Genomic DNA, 17,061 nt, shown 5'->3' with positions numbered 1-17,061 from the left:
TAAGCCAGTATACTTGATGACCATAGTTATGAGCACTTATCCTGATTCATTTCTTTTACCTATGCTACTAAAGTTGCAAGTGTTCAAAGATAATTCCATTTTACATTTGCCTGCATTGTTTCTGGTTGGGAAGCGTTTGAATGATGTTCCTCTGAAGTGAAAACTGTTGAAAATCAACCTAAATGTCTTTATGGTTCAGCAAAAGGAGTTAAATATGTGATGGTTTTTACTTTCTGTTTAAGTAACTGACAGATGAAGTACATAAACTGCGCTCCATAAACTAAGTGGAAATTCTGGCTCTGTTTCAGGTGCTGAAATGGAACATATCATTTTGATTATTTTACTGTTTAGTAAGGCTTCATCAGTTGGAGCTCAATTCAATGGATACAACTGTGACGCAAACTTTCATAGTCGCTTTCCTGGTAAGGATCTCAATACTTTATGTTTAAAAATTACTGGATGAAATAAAGATGCGAATGTCTGTTGAAGGAATGTTTTCCCTTAACTAGCTACATATTCCAAAGAGGATAATCCATGATCCATGGTGATATTTCTCCACATACAGTTCTTAATTTGCAATTTGCACAAATTTGACATGGTGGTTTTGAAAAAAATGAATCAGTCACTGATGGAGGTCAGTGACAAAAATGAATCAGTCACTTCATGGAGGATAATCCATGATCCATGGTGATATTTCTCCACATACAGTTCTTAATTTGCAATTTGCACAAATTTGACATGGTGGTTTTGGATTGTAATCCTAGAACTGTATTTCTTTCCTCAAGCATAATAATAAAAAGATAATTTCAAACATTTTTTCCATTTGACACAACATCACGATACTTTATGACACATGTTGATGTTTGTATGTATGTGCGTGCGTGCGTGTGCTTGTGTGTGTGTGCTTGTGTCTCTTACAGCGGAGAGGGATATCAGTGTGTACTGTGGGGTGCAGACCATCACCCTCAAGATAAATTTCTGTCCTGTCCTCTTTTCTGGCTACACCGATACTGACCTGGCCCTCAATGGTCGCCATGGAGATGCCCACTGCCGCGGTTTCATCAATAACAACACCTTTCCCACTGTAGTCATTTTTAGTATCAGTCTGGCGACACTGGAGTCCTGTGGAAATTCCCTTGTGGTAAGAACATAAATATAGAACAATAGATGCAACATCAGTTCATAAATCATGGGATAATCACCTGCCACTGCAATATGTTATATGTTATATGTTATATCAGCTCTGCAGCATTAATTTTGCTATTAAATTATTGAAATTTACAAACTTACACATCTTAGCAGTTCCTTTGGTATTTTGCCATGATGAGAATTATGCCAATCAACAGATGAATATATTTTTTCCTTACCAGTCCATATATTAAGTTATATGTGATTTGATTTACAGGTAATTTTTTTAGCTTAACCATTACACCATTTGTTTCAAAGATAAATTATGCTGTGTGATTTAAATTTCAGAATTACAAAAGGAGCACACATTACTTTCGAAAATGAATCTTAATGTAAGGTATTGACTAGAAGGATAGATATTGAGTGACTGATTCATTTTTTTTCAATCAACTATTCTCAATGTTCGAATTTCTTTAGCTTTGGCAAAAATAGCATAATGTAAAAATTATGTGTAGTACTTTGTCAGGATTAATTTCTTTAAAATTAAGCACTCTAAGTAACTAAGCACTTGTTAAATTGGTTTGGATATATGTCATTGGTCAACTACTTTCTAATTTATTGTTACATTTCTTGCTGAACTTGAAATGACCAATCTATAAATGTTGACACTGAATTAGTATGTAAAACTACTTGTTAAGCCAAGAAATAAAAAAGGTTTTGGTATGGCATGAGGATAGAAAAGTACAAATGTTTCCATTTGTTTCTAACAGATCTGAAAATTACCAAATATTTTAATTAAACCAAACTTTATAAAAGAATGATTTATTTATGTGAAAAATATATCTGTTGTTCCACAGTGGCATGGAATAAAGAATAATATTATGTTTGAAAAACGTGCCAGTATGAAAGGACTTTAATGGCTGGATAGCAAAAAAGGTAGCTTTATGGTGTTATAATCACATTTCATAATGAAATGTAAGCCTACAATAGTATGAAATTTAGTTACTCGATGTGCTATGCACTATCTGGGAAATTTAAATAGAATCCAAGCAAATTCAATTTTTAATTCCATTCATATATTCATAATGGTTTTTAAGCTGCCTTATTCATAATTCTTAATCAAGAATGTTTTTTTGTCTGTTTGTTTTTCTTAATTTTTCCCCCAAATGAAATTAAAATTAAGCTGATTCATCAATTTTATGAATGGGTGGTCCAATGCTAGTGAATATGTAAGGTGTAAATTTTAGATATATTATATCATATAAATATGGACAACCGAATATGGTGCGATCTCTCTGCAACCAAGTTTAGTAAGAGATAAAACTACTTTTACAATTTTTCAATTTTCTGTTAGACTTTCTTTCTTCTACATTTTTGGTTAGATATATTCCCTTTTATATGATATATTTCCTGTTTTATTATCTCTTATTGATCCCTTATCCTGCATTTAATCCTTGTAACAGGTCTGTCATATATAGGTTTTTTGGGTAACTGCGGCTCTAGAGAAAATTGCAATGGCTTGAATAATAGTAAAAATGTGGTATTCATTAAAAAATTAATGAATTAATCATCCACATGTAAGCAAATAACCAACTATTTCCCCATCATCCTGAGAGTGAAAATTCTGCCAATTTTTAAGCAAAATAGCTAACACTTTTGATGCCAAAAGGAACTGACCTGGGCTTAATAGGCAACTTTGAATTCAACCTGGTCTCACAGGAATCCGTGAAATAGCCACGGATTTGCTTAACTCAAAATCCGTGGAATAGCCACGGAATAACTGACACGGATTTCACTACAATAAAAGTTAATGACAGTCATATCCCGTGGCTATTCCATGGATAATTTTTCCTATTGATTTGTTCCAAGTCATGTGACTTTCAGAACAAAAAACATGGTGGACAGTTTTTTTGTGAAAAAATCAATATTTTGACTTAGTTTCTGCATAAAAATGGATTTTGATCACATTTCTAGCGAGAAATATATGTTTTATTTTCTAAATATTCACTCAGTGAATGTACATAATCACTTTGTATGTTGGAATAGCCACGGGATATGACTGTCATTAACTTGCATTGTAGCGAAATCCGTGTCAGTTTCACGGAAATTTGAATGATTCCGTGGCTATTTCATGGATTCCTGTGAGACCATGTTGCTTGAATTATACATCTGTTTAGCTTTAAAGTAGTACCAAAAGGCAAAGCAACTGCATCATCAACTGTATATATTCCATATGTACAGGGACTGAACTCTTCAGAGGGTGCTGATGTCAGGAGTCTTTAAGATTAACTTGTTGATTAACAACAAGTGGTGATATGAGCACCACCTCTGTGTGGCTTCTTTGGTTAACCTTCTTTGGGATGTGTTTTGGAGCATCTCTTAGCTGGAGAAGAGATGTCAAAAGAAATGTCACCAGCAGCATTTACTCAAACTAAAAGCTAAGGGTTTACAAATTTACAATATGTATACAACTATACCCTAGGTGCAGGATGCCAGCAAGGCTTAGCCAATCTTGCAAGATGTTAAAACCAGCCTAAATGGGTGGAAGGCCACTTAGTCTGCCAGATTATAAGGCAAATGTTGAAAGAAAAAGACACTGAATCACTCTGTGCCGAGTCCCTCCTCATAGGAGCTGTGGTCCCCAATGCATAGTTTCTCAGGGCGTGTCCTGCTGCATTGAGCCCAGCGCATGCTCAGTGATTTGTATGCTACCACATTCATGCAGTACAACATGATAATGGTGAATTGGGTTGACCAAGAGGCTGCTGTGCAAATCTCAGATCGAGGGGTACCCCGCTATCAGACCCAATGAGGTAGCAAGGCCCCATGTGGAATGCACACATGCCCCTGCTTGAGCTGACCTGCCTGCCTGCATGTATGCCTGTTTGATTGCATCCATTAGGGTTGAAACAAAGAGCTTGTCTATTGTCCTGTGGGTATGAGTCTACTGCAGATACACTGTTAAAGTCGCTGAAAAATACATGGCATACGTTATTTGTGTGACCAACACTTGGGTAATAAGAAAGGAAGTGGACTGTGTCATCAGAAACATGCCTCACACTTGAAGCAAAATGCAGAACAACTTTGCTTGAGTATGTAGAATCTCCACAGTGAGGAACAGCGTGATGGGCAGTTCTTCCGCCATCATTGTTTTGAGTGCACTTGTTGATGCCGTCGCTTATTTTACACATACAGCCAGGGCCACAATGTGCACTGTAGCTACAATTCTACAATTCTACAATGTCATTTAGTAGACGCTTTTATCCAAAGCGGCGTACAAATGAGAGTAATACAACACAAGCAAGGATGAAGTCAAGAAACATAGCAAGAGTAAGTGCCGTGGGTTAAGTTCGAGTCCCTTAGGACACCAGTGCTTTATAGGTCGCAAGAGCGGTCAGTGTGATACTTGTAGCTGCCATCTAACCAGAAGAGGTACAACACACTCTCCAGGTTTTTGATTATGTGATGCCCCTGCCGACACAAGGGACACAGGACTGCGTCCATGAACCTTGTGAATGTTCATGGAGCTAGCGTTATGATGATTGTCCTTTGTCACCTCACTGATGGCTGTTTTTGACAGGAGACTGTAAGTCTCTGCAGCCAAAACCTCCCTGCAGAGGACCACTGGAAACTGGCTGACCTCGTCTGTTGGAATGGGTGGAGTTGGTGTTTTTGCTTGGGCAGCTTGGCTTCCCCAAGACAGACTTGGTGAGGGACACCAAGGCCCCTAAGGCTGGTGGGCATGGTCCGACTCATCCCATAGCCCAAACAAGTGTGGCCTACTGGAGAAACAAAGTGTTTAGTTTTGGTAAGAAACAGAACCCAAGAGCGGCGGCAGAGACAATGAGATGGTAGATGGAGATTTAGTTCAGCAGTAACAAAAAAAAACACAGGATGGTGAGTGGAGGTGGAGAACGGGCATTGTAGTGAGTAAGGGTAAAAAAAATCAGGCAGGGGGAATTGTAGGTGGAGAATCTGGCTTCAGAGTCATTGGGGTGAAACTGAAAAAAGGATGAGATTGGGGAGATAAACACAAGTGAAATTCAACAAAGAAGCATTTACAAACTAGGATTTTGAGAGTCGAGGTGCTATACCACATGTGTAGACAACATGCTTGTGGACTTGTTAGGTAATTTACTGTATATGTTTGTAAAATTGCGGCTAACCCATCCAAGGCTGGGGATTTTTTTTCTATTTATACGTAAGAATCAGATAGCTCTTTTTATTAGCTTGCTTTATTAACTTGGGATCTTGCTTTACTCAACCCTTTAAAAATTTTAGAACATTCAATCGATGAGAAACAAGACATAAAATCAAAATCATTGGTTATTAGGCTTTGAGCATTTCTCGTTATTAATAAGTAACTTTGTGATTCGTTGTGAAGTTAAAGCATGGCCAGAAGATAGATCATGCAACATGATAATGATCCAAATCATTCCAGCAATACAACCAAGGAATGGCTGAAGAAGAAGAAGAAGAAGAAGAAGAAGAAGAAGAAGAAGACTTGTGTGTTTTGGATTGGCCCAGTCAAAGGGCAGGCCCTGAAGCGGGAAGTTTCATGCCCGATGCCAAGCTCTCTCAACTGGCTGTGATGTGGTTTTGAAGCACGTAGGGACTGCTGCTTGTGCCAGTGACAGGTTGAAGATGTTAGTCAGGACCTCAGTTAGCTGTCCAGGACAGGCCCTAAGCACACATCCAGGGATGCCATCAGGGACAGCAGCCTTACATGCATTGGTCCTGCTCAGTGCATCACCCACATCGTTAGAGGAGAGTGTGAGGGGTTCGTGGTCTGCAGGGAGCACAGCCTTGATGGCAGCCGCATAGTTCTCCCTGTCAAAATGAGCATAAGAGTTGTTAAGATAATCTAACGAGGCATTGCCAGTTGGTGGGTTTGTAGTCTGTGATAGCCTGGATGCCTTGCCACATATGCCGGGGATCAGAGTTGTTGTTGAAGTTCTCCTCAATTCTTAGCTTGTGGCTGTGCTTGGCCTTCCTGATGCCCCTCTCCAGGTTAGCCCTGAGTGCACCGTAAGCCTGAGCGCCACCAGATCTAAAAGCTGTGCTGTATACCTTCGGCAGAAGGCGTACCTCCTGGTTTATCCACGGCTTCTGGTTAGGGAACTTCGTGATCTGTTTAAGGGTGGGGACAATGTTGATGTTGGTGTTTATGTATTCCAGAACATAGGAGGCATACGTTTCATGTCCATGTGTGGGTCCAGAGTAGCTTTGTAGGTCTTAGCCATGTTGGTGTAAACATGGTCCAGGGTCTGGTAAATGAACCTGCACTTGTATAGAGCTTTTCTAGGCGCTTTGAGACCACTCAAATCACTTTACACTACAGACTGCGCTCATTCACCAATTCACACACACATTCATACTGGTGGCAGAGGCTACCCTAAACGGTGCCACCTGCCACCATTGGGAATTCATTCAAACACAGATGAACGCAGCATCGGGAGCAATTTGGGATTCAGTATCTTGCTCAAGGATACTTCGACATGTAGGCTGCCATGGTCAGGGATCGAACCACCAACCCCCCGATTGGAACCCGCTCTACCAACTGAGCCACAGCCCCCCAGTGGTGGGCGGATCAATCTCAAATATTGACAGTATTGATACCTACGTTGATATTGTTATTGATTGATACTGTCAAAATAAGCATAAGATTGTTAAGATAATCTAACGAGGCATTGCCAGTTGGTGGGTTTGTAGTCTGTGATAGCCTGGATGCCTTGCCACATATGCCGGGGATCAGAGTTGTTGTTGAAGTTCTCCTCAATTCTTAGCTTGTGGCTGTGCTTGGCCTTCCTGATGCCCCTCTCCAGGTTAGCCCTGAGTGCACCGTAAGCAATACCAATCCCCCGATTGGAACCCGCTCTACCAACTGAGCCACAGCCCCCCAGTGGTGGGCGGATCAATCTCAAATATTTACAGTATTGATACCTACGTTGATATTGTTATTGATTGATACTTGTGTGATGAGATTGATACTTAAGTTTCAGTTTGTCTTGCCTACGTTCAGTACACAATTCCTGTACAGCATAGTGGTTGCGCATGTGCAAACACCACTCCTCACTCATGCTCACTCTGCCCTTCCTCCTCTCTGTGCTGTGAGCTGTTGCCGACGTGCATGACTCAGAGTCAGACTCAGCAGCACACTGCTACCGGCAGAGAGCAAGAGGAGCGCTGTTTGGAGTTACTTCACACTTTACACTGCAAGCTGCGACATTTGCAAGAAATTATGTCCGCTACTGTAGCAACACCACACATTTATAAACAAAAACACACCCAAAAGAGAACTTTGAGCTGCAAAGTAAAAAATAAAATAAATAAATGAAATAAATATAGATTATATATATATATATATATATATATATATATATATATACACATATGTAAAGATATATACCACAAGCTGAATATAATAACCCCTTTGTGTTAACTGTCAAAGGAACATTAGTAGGCCTATTCCTATATCTTTTTTCCAAGTGAAAAGTATTGGTATCGGTATCGACAATACTGGCCCTGTACATACTTCGTATCGGATCTATACCAAATTTTGCAGTATCGCCCACCACTATTGCTAATGGCAGCATGCAATTCTTTCATGGCAAGTTTAGCATTAGCATCCGGGGGGATATATGCTGCAGTCACAACAGTAGATGTAAACTCCCTGGGCAGATAGAAAAGTCTGCACTGCTAACTGCTCTGCTAGGTTAGCTAATCACAGTTGTCGTACTGTCCGTGCACCAAGCTTTGTTCACATAAATGCACAGTCATCAGCTACCCTGTCTACCTGGTGGATGTATTGCCCCGTTAGCTCAATTGCGCTATCGGGGAACACCACTGTTTCAGTGGAGATCATAATCAGTGGTTCTCAACCTTTTTTCAGTGATGTACCCCCTAACCAGGGCAAAGAATTTTTGGTTGAAAAGAAATACTTAAAAACAGAGCGCTGTGCCATCAGTGTCTGATTTATTAAAGTTATGAACTGGCACATACAAAATTCAAACATTTGAAAAAAAAAAAAGATTTCAAATATTTTAAATGTTAATAATCCATGAATAAATTTATTGCAAATATTTCTCATCACTAAAATGTTGTGATTCAAACTAATGTTGTAAAAAACAGTGAGCATTTTGAAAAAAAAAAAAAATACTACATCAAAAACGTAACTTTGGTGTAGGATTTGTTCAAATTAGCAAACTTAGCAAACCACATTGCAATATAAATTTTAATAAATGTAGCAAAGAGATTGCAATTAAGTCAGCAGAGTTGTTGAGTTACCACAAAATACATATACAAAATACAATAGGAGAGAGAATAGCACAATCTTTCCTAACACAGTGATCATTCACAATTCATAATAATTATTATTGGTCAATTTAAGTCAAATATACAAAATTGGGCCTCATTTCAAGAGAAAAAAAGGTAATAAAACCTGAATATTTTTTTCAATAGTAATAGTGGGAAAAAAATTGATGTGAATGCACAGAGTAGGTTATGTCAACTTTTAGTGAAACTTATGTTTTGAAAACATTTAAAGATGACAGCAAAAAAAAGTAAAAGTAAATCTAATGTCATGGGGTCCTCTTTGACCCCTGAGGAGGATGGGTGTTATGTTTTGAAAGCACTGTTCATTTTTGTCAGCAAAAATAAAAATAGTATAAGTTTCACTAAAAGTTTACATAACCTACTCTGCACAATCCCATCAAGAAATTATTTCACTATAACTATTTAACAAAAAGTCCTGCAAGCAGGACTGAACGGGACCGAGCAGAGTGGAGCCGTCGGGGGAGGCCACGTCGGACGCGGCGCTGTGGGCTCAGTCCCTATGCGTACCAAATTGCGTGTCTCCTACCACTGTGCTCAGGGTGGGTGTAAAACATGTTACTTGCTGTTGCCAGCAGGGGGCGCTATAACTGTGTGTCAAATGACACGTGGGTGTGTTCCGGGCTGGACCCTTATCACGTGTATGAAATTTGGGACAGATAGGACAATGTATGGTCAAGTTATATGGTCTCGTGTGTTATGGCAAAATGCCATATTTTGCCACCATGTCAAGCCCACATAATGCAAGGGTGAGTAAAGCTGTTGATAAGGTTTGTTCCCCAAGGTGTTGTGATGGTACTGACCAACTTTGAAGGCAATAAGGTGAAATTTGTAGGAGGAGTTTGTTAAAGAATGCAACGTGGTCATTTTATGAAAGGGGGCGTGGATAAAGCATAAGAGGTGGGGCTTTATGAAATATTGTTATATAGAAGTGTTAAGGGCTGGACTCTGATGAAGCATGAGAAGTTTGGATCAGATCAGACTAAGAATGGAAAAGTTATAAGGATCTTGTGTTTTATGGCGAGACGCCATATTTTGCCACCATGCCACGCCCACATATAAACGGACCAATTACAATAGGGTCCTTGCACCGTTAGTGCTCGGTCCATAATAATAAACGGACCAATTACAATAGGGTCCTCGCACCTTCAGTGCTCGGTCCCTAATAAAAAACGGATCAATTACAAAAGGGTCCTTGCACTTTCAGTGCTCGGTCCCTAATAAGACACGGACCAATTACAATAGGGTCCTCGCACCGTGCTCGGTCCCTTAAAATATGAAAATTATATAAACATTTCTTGGTCATGAGTTGCCTTAAAAGGTGAAAAAAAAGTTGGTAATAATTTTTGTAACGCTTTATAATAAGGTCCCTAATATCCATTAATTAACAAGTAATAAGGTATTGTTCTTGCTTTATATCTGGTAGTTGCAAAAAGCATACTTAACTTATAGTTAACTTATAATAGATGAGCAATAAAGTATATTTTAATATCAATAAGCAAACAAAATAAGATTAATAAAGGCATGGCAAAAACATAATGGGTGGGTCATGGGTGTTTGTAATGCCATTATTAACACTTATATAAGCTTATAAACACACAATAATGTTAATAAGCATCTTGTAAGGACTTACAAGGGCCTTATTACTTGTTAATTAATGGTTATTACAAGGACCTTAATATAAAGTGTTACCTAATTTTTTTCCACATGTCCTAAAACCAGTCTAATGACATGGGGTCCTTTTTGACCCCTGAGGACCATAGGTGTTATACGTTTTTTAGGAGTACACAAGGGGTAATCTATATAGATTATTGTAGTGTACATATAACAAATATAGCCAATGTAGTGGTTATTTCATTGTCAATTCTTCAAAAGGTGTTTGTTAACCACTACGGTGACTGTGTAGAGAAGTCTCGGCACTATAAGTCAAAAATCCAAACTCCACAAGAGGATGTCGAACGAAATAACAAAGAAATGTAGAACTCTCATTAAAAATTAAGAGTGATTTAAAAGCGTGAGTGCCATGTCAAGATAAAATAAAGATTCTTTAGAGAGGAGCAGGATTCATGGAAATTAGGTCAAAAGACTATGCTCCCTCTTCAGCCACTCCCTTTGGGCTGCATCCTTTGCTTTTTATGCCTTTTCAATCCCAGCTCCCAGCCACGACCACTAGATGGGGCTAACTCAGTGTAAGATAAAAACAAACCAATATTTGGCTCCGACAGCTGGTATCTGAAGATGTAATGTACTCTATAAGCTGACTAAAGATCAAAGTATGGAATTATAAAAATAGAAGAGTAGAACCAATTCTTAATTATACAGCTAATAGCTAGTATGTGCATCAATACTAAGCATAAAATGTCACTATCAATAATGATAATAATAATAATAATAATAATTTATAGTAATGTTTATAGTGGTGGGGGGTAAATCTGATGAACTAGTCTTTTTGATTAATCAGGTTGACTGAAGTTGTTGATGGGATGAGTGGTTGACTGTTTTTTTTATATATGTGAATTCCATGACCAAATTCCCCTGGCATCATTGTCTTCAGTCATTGATGGTACAAGCAAAGCACCCTTACATCCACATATTGAGGTGAAACAGACTCCAGTCTCTTTGTCTTTTTCTATTTAAATACTTTGAGTCCGTTGTAAAACTGGAGTCAAATTCCTTGTATGTTACTTACATACTTAATAAATAAAGCTGATTCTGATTTTGATATTAAGGTTGAATTTGCTGTTTAGGCAGCTTCTAGTCCATGCGGGGGCCTTATGCATTCACCTAGCCTATAGCAAGAAAAATAGCACACCAAATAAATAAAACAATGTAAAATTCAAGTCACTTTTATTCCCAGTAACAAAATAGTGTGAAACTTCAAACCTAGCAGTCCAACAAAACCTCTCACAGTACAATTAGTGCAATTTGAATAACACTATATCTTGTCTCTGACAGAGATAATAATAACTAGTGCATTATTTATACATCATAAATCTTCCAGTCTTATCTGGTAATCTTTGTTTAGCATATCTGCATAAAATCTCAAAAAAATAAAAGGTTTAATTAAAGTAAAAGGAATTTAGAAGAAGAAGAAGAAGAAGAAGAAGAAGAAGAAGAAGAAGAAGAAGAAGAAGAAGAAGATTACTTTATTATTCCCACAATGGGGAAATTCAACCTCTGCATTTAACCCATCCTTTTTTTACACACAAGTGAACACACCATGCAAGGAGCAGTGGGCAGCACATTACTGCAATCTACATTTAGCAATCCAATAACAAAATAAATGAAATAAAAAATGAAATGTAAAATTCAAGCCATTTTTTTTTACCAGTAAAAAAACATTTGGAAACCTTAAATCTCTTACAGAAATAATAACAATTGCATTCTTTAGGCATCAAAAAATATTTCAGTCTTAACTGGTTTTACAGTTCTACATAAAATAAATGTTTTTTAATTAAATTAATTTAAATTTAAAAAAATGAAAGCAAACATTTGTTTAATTCAAGTAAAGGAAAAAGTGCAATCTACATTTAGACATCAAACAACAAAATAATTAAATAATTAAAAACAAAGTAAAATTCTACCTCCCTCCTTGTCTCCCTCCTTCCTTCCCTTCCTCCTCTTATGCCATGGGTTCCATATGTCCTGATTTGGGGCTGAGCCTGGAAGGCACTGCTGTGGAGGAAGGTAAGCAAGTCTTTATGCTCTGAGGTCAGGCTTGCTGAAAGCTGAAAAGAGCCACACAGATGGAGTATATAGCCAGAATAGCCATGGTTGGAAACCCTGCTGCATTGGCCTTCCCCCATTGGAGTGGGCTCTTATCCTTTGCAATACATTGTTCACCAAAATACATGACTACCTCATTCCTCCCCATTTGAACAGGTTCTTCCTCTGGGTTTTTGTCTTCCTCAGTGCTATGCACCAAGGTTCCTTTGCTTATCCATCTTAGCCCCAATAAGGTTATTAACTCTTACAGTTCCAGGTGTATTGAATTTTGGTTCGAGTATATACATTCCAGTCTCTATGAACATATTTACCAATGTGTTACATGTTCCAATAGAAGCACTTGATTATGTATGAAAGAAGTTGACAAACACGAAAACAGGTCAAGGACATTTTCACTATAATTTTAGTTAGTTTTGTAACCACACAATACAATTTCAGTTAGTTTGCATTTAAAAAAAACAACAAAAAAACTGTTTTTATTTTTATTTCACTTTGCGAAAAATATTTTTTCAATTCTAGTTTTCGTTATTTTGTTAGTTTTCGTTAACTGTAATAACCTTGCTACGGACCTGAACCCAGCAATGCATCTACCACAGACATTTGCCTCCTGTTTGAAACTTGTGTGACAGGGCTTGAATGAGCAATTTTAGGGTGTCTTGGGCCATTTCGAGGCTTCATACATTAACAAACTCCTACTAGAGATATAACCCAGTTGACTACAGACTTTCAGTTCCAATGTGTACTTTTTTTGTAGAACAGAGCAGAAAACTAGAAAACTAGAGTGGATGGGTTAAACCCGTCTAGAGGGCCCACCATAAGAAAATGGATTTGTGAGGCAGGAGGAGTATTACCCACACTGATGTTTGTTTGCTGCAGGTCTCCACAGCTCAAGGACCTAACGCTTATGGGAACCTGTCACTGGTGCAGATTGGAAACATATCAGGGTATATCGACACCCCCGATCCCCCCACTGTCATCAGCTATCTGCCAGGTCTGCTGTACCAGTTCAGCTGCAGTTACCCACTGGAATACCTGGTCAACAACACACAGCTGGCCTCGTAAGTCTCACCTCTACTTTTAAATATATTTGAAAGTGCACTACAGAGAGCCAGAAAAACCATACATTAGTCAACAATAAGTACAACTTAACTTAAAACACAGATCTTGTAGCGAGAGCCTAATGGTGTGTTTAATTTATACTCAGAGTCAGTCTTCCAAGTCAGAACTTGGAAGTCGGAACAGCGTCGAAAATTCTGACATTCGTGTAGACCTTGAACGCATCATTAGCAGCCTGACTCTCTATGTGCGCTGCAATGTAAATAGTCTCACTAATGGAAGATTAATCCTCTGTTTTACCGGGGATGTTTGTCGCTGAAAGTGGGGGGAACAGTTCAGGATCACTTTGAATCTGGGGGGACATGCATATCCCCCTGTCCCTAGTACCATCTGCCTCATGCTGGTGGGAGATTCCAGTGTGAAATATTGCCTCACCGCCGACATGATAGTGCTACTTAGCTTAGCTCCAAGCCTCGCGTCAACCTGCTCTGACACACGTGTATGTCTGTTGTGTCTGTGTTACGTAATCAATTCCTCCTCGTCCCTCTAAAACAGCAGGCTGCAGGTTGCAGCACAGCGCCACTGTTTTAAGAGCGGCGAAGAAGAACTGTGCCAGAGCTTAAAGGAGCGAACCAGTAAATAGATTACTAATTTAATAAATTACGTGGTATCAGATTGGTGCCAGTACTCGCCGATACCGATACCAGCATTTCCCAGCAGTATCAGAGCAATTTCCGATACTGGTATCGGAATCGGAGCAACTCAAAAGTGCAGAACCACCACCAAAGTCACTGAAGAGTCTGGCATGTTAGCCAAGACAGTCCAAGAACGTCCAGAGCCTTTATATGGAAACCTGAGAATATATATATATATAAAGTCTGAGAATATATATAGAAACCTGAGAATATAGACCAACTAGCCTTGTAGGGGGCATGGAGACTGGAGTGGCGTTCCCCTCACTCGTCTACTCTGCCGTTGTTTCCCCAACACCATACTTGGCAGGATGTGCCAGGTTTTCCAAGCAACGACACATCTGCTCAATGGCTTGCTCCAGCTCTTGGATCTCTCTCTCCATTTTTCAGTCCAATCCTACTTCTGATACCAATGTCGTGAGCGCATGTGGAAGAAAAAGGTCTGAGACAGAGCTCGATTTTTAGAGAAATTCCTGTGACCCGTACACTGCTCAACTACAGGAATTAAACTTTATTGATCATTGCTAACACAGAACATTACCAGTGGCTGGAGGCCATCCAGCATCATATGAATTTTAGCCATGGTGGCATAATGTTTTGGGAAATTAACTTGTTCATGGCTGGGGTGACAGCCATATCTAGTTGCTACAATATTGGGAGTATTAGATATCAGCTAGCAGTAGTAATAAAAAAAAAAATATATATATATATATATGTATATATATATATATATGTCTGTATATATATACTCTTTTTTGTTTTGTTGTTGGTGTAAACCGTCTTTGATTATCCGCTATATAAAGCGTTATATTATTATTATACAGATGAAAATGCCAGCAAAATGTCATGGCAAATGTCCCTTAAAATATTGAAAAAACCTTTCAAAATGTTTTCAGTCACTTTGATCTTTTCTTTATCTTCACTGAAGGTCAGCAGCTGCAATCTCAGTAAAGGAAAGCAATGGTACTTTCATCAGCACGTTGAATCTACTGCTTTACAATGTAAGTTCACATAAGTTAAGTCTAAATATTGTTTTTGTTATTTTGCTGCACAGGGGAGCAGTCTGTTGTACTGTAAACAAAGTTATAAACCAAAGCCATATTTAGTTATTAATACTATAAGTCATGCATTTTGGCATTTTGGGATATGGAAATCTGATTGTAAATTTTAAGGGACCCATGAAGTGTAGTGAAATTAAACTAATTATTCTCAACAGGATGAAAGAAATGGGTCTGGAAATGTGAAAAGCATGCTAAAATACTACTGTGGTTAATTTACAGGACTCATCATACATTCAGCAGCTGTCGATACCCATGGCAGGACTGACCCTGAAGACACGGGTGTTTGCAGCTGTAAAAGCTTCTAACCTGGATAGGAGGTATTGTGTTTTATGGTGGACCTCATCCCAGAGATGGTACCTAGAGTGCAGCAATGCACCATGTGAAAGTCGGGTCATCACATTCATTCTATCTAATCTCATGAAGTCTATCAAACATTAATGAAATGCAAAACAGCATTGAAACCACATGGTACACTGATGGTCCTCACAAACACAAATAAACCATAGACTGTGTATAAAGATGGACAACATGACAGTACTCTACAAATTAGGTAAAAACATCTGGATCCCCCCGGCGGCAAGATGCAGTCGGTTACAAATCTTGCCCCTCCAAGTTAATGGAAAGAATATAAAAACTCAAAAGTAGAGGTCAAATACATTTTTCACAAATACGGTTTCTGTCATTTTCCTCAGTTCCAATCATGCTTGATAGTGTTTGTAGTGTGTTATTTTTTGGGGGGTGAATTTGATTTCATTAGTTATCTTATTCTATAAAATGGGGTATGCAAAGTTTAATTGACTCACAGTTGGTTGGGCGGGAACTCATTACCATGCGCTCCACCCAGACTCTGGCTCCAAACTACGTCACCAGCACAAGATGAGTCTTTATCCCGGATTTTTTTGCTTCAACCCATGTACAGTAGGATGAAATGGAGATGTGTCATCCATTCTTTATACAGTCTATTGTATAAAGAATTTAGTACAGGGAACATAAAGCCTATGTCTGACAGTTTTAATGACCGATGCATGTACTTTATGACTGCTGAATGTGGCAGATATCAAAGGCCTTCTTTTCTCCACATTTGGGCTTGAAATAAAGTTGGGTTATCATGCACATAGACAGGCTGGACCCATAAATCAGGAGCAGTCTCACGCCGTAAGTTTAATGTCCTATATTCAGTCTGAGGTTGAAACCGTAATCTAATAAGATATCCAAATCGCAAAGGCTAACTCAATAGTCAATATTCAGGGAGATAATCTAACATGGATATAGACTCACAAGACACAAATGTCTGACCGCTGTCACATGGGACCAAGACAAACTGGCAAAGGAAGATCGGAACACTTTGTTTAAATACAAAGAAGGGAGGGAGACATTGAGACGCAGATGTAATCACACAGGTGGGAAACTTGGCAGGATATGGGGTGTGACACAGGACCTTTCAACATAAAACAAGGAACAGAAAACTCAACAAAAGCTGTGGACATTAAAGGGAGGGGCTACCTGTTCTTGATGTTGATGGTTTAGGCTTGAATAGTTAATGCATGCAGTTGTTGTTCTTGTTATTCTTCTCCACAAATACGAAACCTGTCTTAGCTGAAGAGGAAGATGTGATGTAGTCCTCCATCGCCTGAAGCTTGGGTAAGAAAGAAAGCTGCCCATTTAGAAGTGTAGATCCAGGAAGGAGGTCAATAGAGCAATCATAAGGGTGGTGAGGTGGCAGTGAAGTGACCTTGTGTTCCTGAGTGTTACCTGGAATTCAAGACAGATCAGGAAACTCAGTGTCATTAGATGCAAAAGGCAAAATAGAATCAGGGTTTTCATCACCGACAGATCTGTTAGTGTTTTTAAGGCATTTGTTGTCTCAGTTATCTCCCAAGGATAGAAAGGATAGGATAGGTTAACATCAGCGCCAGAGTCAACTACAGCTGGATAGCTGAGAGAACCGGAATTGGAGACGAAAAACCCTAGTATATTTTGTGGATAAGATTGAAGCTTTGTCTTGGTTACACTCACCAGTGTAGTAGTGGTTTGTGCTGGGGCCTTGCCTTTCAGGGGACAACTAG

At 38.9% G+C, this 17,061-nt stretch overlaps 1 protein-coding gene across 1 annotated transcript in view; it reads left to right on the top strand.

The window, feature by feature from the left end:
* Positions 1-308: 308 nt before the first annotated feature.
* The window catches only part of LOC131986677 (zona pellucida-like domain-containing protein 1), a 33,321-nt gene continuing 16,568 nt past the window's right edge, over positions 309-17,061 (top strand). Inside the window, exons 1-5 of the mRNA XM_059351742.1 lie at positions 309-422; positions 921-1,141; positions 13,063-13,244; positions 14,863-14,935; positions 15,215-15,312. Of these exons, the coding sequence (XP_059207725.1) occupies positions 317-422; positions 921-1,141; positions 13,063-13,244; positions 14,863-14,935; positions 15,215-15,312 (680 nt within the window). The 5' untranslated portion in view covers positions 309-316. The remainder of the gene's footprint in view (positions 423-920; positions 1,142-13,062; positions 13,245-14,862; positions 14,936-15,214; positions 15,313-17,061) is intronic.

The sequence above is a fragment of the Centropristis striata genome, chromosome 15 (assembly GCF_030273125.1).
Source record: "Centropristis striata isolate RG_2023a ecotype Rhode Island chromosome 15, C.striata_1.0, whole genome shotgun sequence".
In the NCBI taxonomy this organism is placed as follows: domain Eukaryota; kingdom Metazoa; phylum Chordata; class Actinopteri; order Perciformes; family Serranidae; genus Centropristis; species Centropristis striata.
This window is presented reverse-complemented; position numbering and strand designations above follow the sequence as displayed.